The following is a 4370-nucleotide window of genomic DNA, read 5'->3' on the forward strand; positions in this document are numbered from 1 at the left end:
GGGGATGGCCATGCCGCAATTCCTTCTCCTCCATTCTCCTCTTGGGATCTTGGGCATACACACACACGTGCCCAGCATGAGTTTTAAGCCACCGGGTCCGGGACTCGAACCGCGTTTGACTACATGGGAGTCCAGCAACATAGCCATTACGCTAACTGCTGATCCCAATGTAACATAATTTTTACAAATCTAAATTGCATATGGAACAAGTATGGTTGTATCAAAATGGGAGATATTTTCATAACTTAGACCATTTGTTCACTTGTAAATATCCTGGGACTTTTCTGAAATCATTATTAGTAAGGTAAAAGAAACTCAAGATTGAGAAAATTAAATAAATAAATAACAAAACTCTTACTTGGACCTCATTTCCTTAAGCAAGTTCTGTCCCCTGGCCAACGCGTCCTTCAGTGCGTCTTTCATGGTTTCTTTCCGAAGGCTGAAGATGAAGGGGTTCAGCAAGGGAGTGAGGATGCTGGAGAGGATGAAGAGGGTCTTGTTGAGATGCAGGCTGCTCTTCTGGGAGGGGCGCACGTACATGAAGATGGAGATCCCGAAGTCCATGAAGACCATGGTGAAGTGCGAGGCACAGGTGGCAAAGGCCTTGCAGCGACCTTGGCCCCAGAAGATCTTCAGGATGGTGGAGACGATGTAGACATAGGAGACCACCATGAGCGAGAGGGAGCTGAGCAGCAGGACCAGGGAGCTGAGGAAGTCCAGGAGCTCGATGGCGCGGACGTCGGCACAGGCCAAGTGCAGGAGGGGGCCGCTGTCACAGAAGCGGTCGATGACGTTGGGGCCGCAGTAGGGCCTGCCTTCAGGACCGTGGACGGGAGGATGAGGAGAAAGCCACCTGCCCAGGAGAGGACCACAAGAGGGACGCAGAGAGAGCTGGTCATGATGGCGGGGTACTGGAGCAGGCTGCAGATGGCCACGTAGCGGTCGTAGGACACGACGGCAAAGAGGACGAACTCGGGGCACCCAGACAGGAAGTAGAAATAAGACTGGGTGGAGCACACACACACTCACCCAGTGAGTCCCTGTTCCTCCCTGGCAGGAAGCCCCCAGCAGCGTCGGGGCAGTAGGTTGTGGTCAGCATCTCGCTGAAGGAGAGGATCAGGATGATGATGAGGGCGTTTCCAAGAACTGTCACCAAATAGGCCACCAAGAAGACCCAGAAGAGCAGGCCACCGAGGGCTCTGGTGGCCGGGATCCCCACAAGGATACACTCCGTCACCATGGTCCAGTTCCCTCTTTCCATGTTTTCTCTCTCTTTTTCCTGTTAAAAGTTCTGAAAGAAATAACATGATTCACTCATTAGATTATGACATTTAGAAGAGATTATGTTAGTCATTCATTTGTTTCTAGTAAAATCGAGAAATGTGATTAATGTTATGGTTGAGTGTAATATTTTCTACAAAAATCCAGTTTAGGATATATGAAAATTAACTTTTCTTTTCTTGGTCTTTTTTTTACATACCATTTTGTACTTTTTGAGGGGTATAAGAACACCACTAGACATATTTTATAGGTCTAAAAATGTATTTTCAAAGTGTGTCAGGTGTTTCAAAAAACATACAAATAAAATATGCACTTAGCATTTGTATATGTAGTAGCAGTGTGAAGTCTGCCTGGCAGGAATGAGACTGCCTGGAATTCTGAGAGCACAGAAGGAAGGGACAGCCACTTCCTCACAGTCATCTGGCCATGGGCACAGAGAGAGTTCCACCTTCCCCTGCCTCTGCCAGTGCCAGAGAGCCAGAAGTTAATCCACCCTCCTCCACCCACTTAAAACTCAAGTCCCTATGGATTTAAATACACCCTTCCTTTTTGATCTTTTGCCTTTTCTTTGTATTATGTTGAAGTTCACAGGTTAATCTCATCCTGAAAGTTGTAATCAATGTAAAAGAATTATGTAAATGAAGTATAAATGTTTCCAAAAATTTTCACATTTTAAAAATTATTTTATAAAAGTGTTCTTGATGCAAACAAGTGAATGATAAGAAGGTCATGTCAGCAGATAAAGCTAGGAGGCCTGGCTGCACAAGGGCCGCATGTGTCTAGGTGCCACTCTTGGCCCACCTGCAGGCTGGACTCAGGGTTGTGCACCAGTGGTCCCAGTGGCCTGGAAGTCACACTGGGACACAGGAGGCTCTGTCTGAAAAAGAAAAAAAAAATATAAACTCTGGAACAACGTGGTGTAAGAGATCACATTGCATTTATGACAGGCAATTTTTAGAAATATGAGCAGCGGGACCAGCAGATGGTGTAGTGGTTACATAGCTGAAGTCCCCTGTGGTGGACTATGGTTCAAATCCCAGATCCAGGGGCTTAAAACTCACACGGGGCATGTGTGCATGCATGCCCAAAATCCCAAGAGGAGAATGGAAGAGAAAAGATTGCAGTGTGGCTATGTATGTGTGTATGTATGTATATTATATATACATACAGATAGATAGATAGATATAGGTATATATACATTTTAAGTTTTTTGCAGGTATATATACATTTTAAGCTTTTTGCCATAGGGTGCATGAATTCTTTGGGAGCAACACAGTGAGAGGGAAAGTGTGAAATCATCCCGGGCCATCCTGCAAACCCTTTGCCTCCATTCTCCTCTCAGGATTTTGGGCACCCATGCACACATGCCCAGTGAGATTTGTTAAGTGGCCAGGTCTGGGACTCAAACCTTAGTTGGCTATATGAGAGTCCAGTGCCTTAACCACTATGCCACCTGCTGACCCCTTAAATATAATTTTATAAAAACTATCTATCCATTTATTTATAGATTATTTATTTATTTATTTATTTATGTCAAAGAGAGTGTATGCACTTGCTGGAGAGAGAGGGAAACTAAGAAAGCACCACCCCCAGAGGGACGATCATACTACAATCACCTCTCCCTTTCTCCTGTCAGGATTTTGGGCACACATGCCTGCCGTATTTTTCAGGTCACTAGATTCAGAACTCACAGTCAACCATCGCCTTAGCCACCACACCATCACTGGCCCAAAATAAAATTTTATGATTCTAGTTAGTGTATACTTTAAATAGAAAAATGAATATTTTACTCTATTAGGAGGAGCCTACCTAGTGAGCCAGGACAAATGTTCAATGTAATTGTATTTTCTTTTAAAAGACAATGATGACTGGCAGGTGGCATGATATTTAGGGCACTAGACTCCCACCTGGCAGACTGAGGTTCGGTTCCTGGACCTGGCAGCTTGTTTTCTCACTTTTCCTTTCTTTCCATGGTCAAATTTGATAATAATAATATGGTATATAATAACAAATAATTCTATTAATAAAGACAATGATGACAAAAATTTTATTTTATTATTGCCATTTTGCTTAGAGATCATTTATTTATTCAGAATATTGGTTTTATGTTACTATATACCATTGATATAATTAAATAGCATTAAATAATTAGCTTTACTTATTCACTTCACTAACCTCTTTCTAGATACATTATGTTTCACTATTTACTTTTCCAGCTTTATTAATTTATAATTGACTTATAAAAATTATAAATATTCAAAGCATACAATGTGATGACTTTATATACCTGTATTTTCTGAAATGGTTTTCATAGTCAAATTTTAACATGTAAAGCGTGCCTACTCTTGTTACTTCTACTTAACATGGTTCTGGAGGTTCTGGCCAGAGCAATCAGACAAGAACAAAAGTATACAAATAAAAGGCCTCTAAGCTGTAAAGGAAGAAGGTAAATGACCTATTTGTATCTGTTTGATCTGTTTGATATATTAAAAGCTCTAAAAACCCACAAAAAGTCTGTTGCAACTAATTTAAAAAACATAACATTTTCAGTATACAGAGTCAACATACAAAAATCATTTGCATTTCTTTTTTATTTTACTTTTAATTGGCCAGAAACCATGTGTGTTCACCAGAGAGGGACAGAGAGAGAGAGAGAGAGAGAAAGTGAGAAAACATCCTCCTTCAATGGCAGACGGTCATGCCACAATTCCCTCTCCTCCTTTCAGAAGTTTGGGCCCATGCACATGTGTCCAGTGGATTTTTCAAACCTCTGGATCTGGGACTGGAATGGGGCAGATGGCTATGTAGGATCCAGCTGCCTTCACTACCATACCCTGGCTGGTCCCATTTGCATTCCTGTATACTAACAATATACTGCACAAAGAAGAAATTAAAAACACAAGTCCATTAGCATCAAAAAGAATAAAGTAATGGGAACCAGCAGTTAGCGAGCATAATGGCTATGTCGCTGGACTCCCACATAGTCGACCACGGTTCACTTCCCGGACCCGGTGGTTTAAACTCACGCCGGGCACATGCGTGTGCGTGCCCAAGATCCTGAGAGGAGAATGGAGGAGAAGGGATTACGG

General features: G+C 42.5%; 1 protein-coding gene across 1 annotated transcript in view; it reads right to left on the reverse strand.

The window, feature by feature from the left end:
* Window positions 1–354: 354 nt before the first annotated feature.
* The window catches only part of LOC106735101 (olfactory receptor 6M1-like), a 10893-nt gene continuing 6877 nt past the window's right edge, over window positions 355–4370 (reverse strand). Inside the window, 3 exon segments of the mRNA XM_027772762.1 lie at window positions 355–812; window positions 815–1004; window positions 4050–4155. Of these exon segments, the coding sequence (XP_027628563.1) occupies window positions 355–812; window positions 815–1004; window positions 4050–4155 (754 nt within the window).

This window comes from Tupaia chinensis, unplaced genomic scaffold (genome assembly GCF_000334495.1).
Source record: "Tupaia chinensis unplaced genomic scaffold, TupChi_1.0 Scaffold000295_1, whole genome shotgun sequence".
NCBI classification, from domain to species: Eukaryota; Metazoa; Chordata; class Mammalia; order Scandentia; family Tupaiidae; genus Tupaia; species Tupaia belangeri.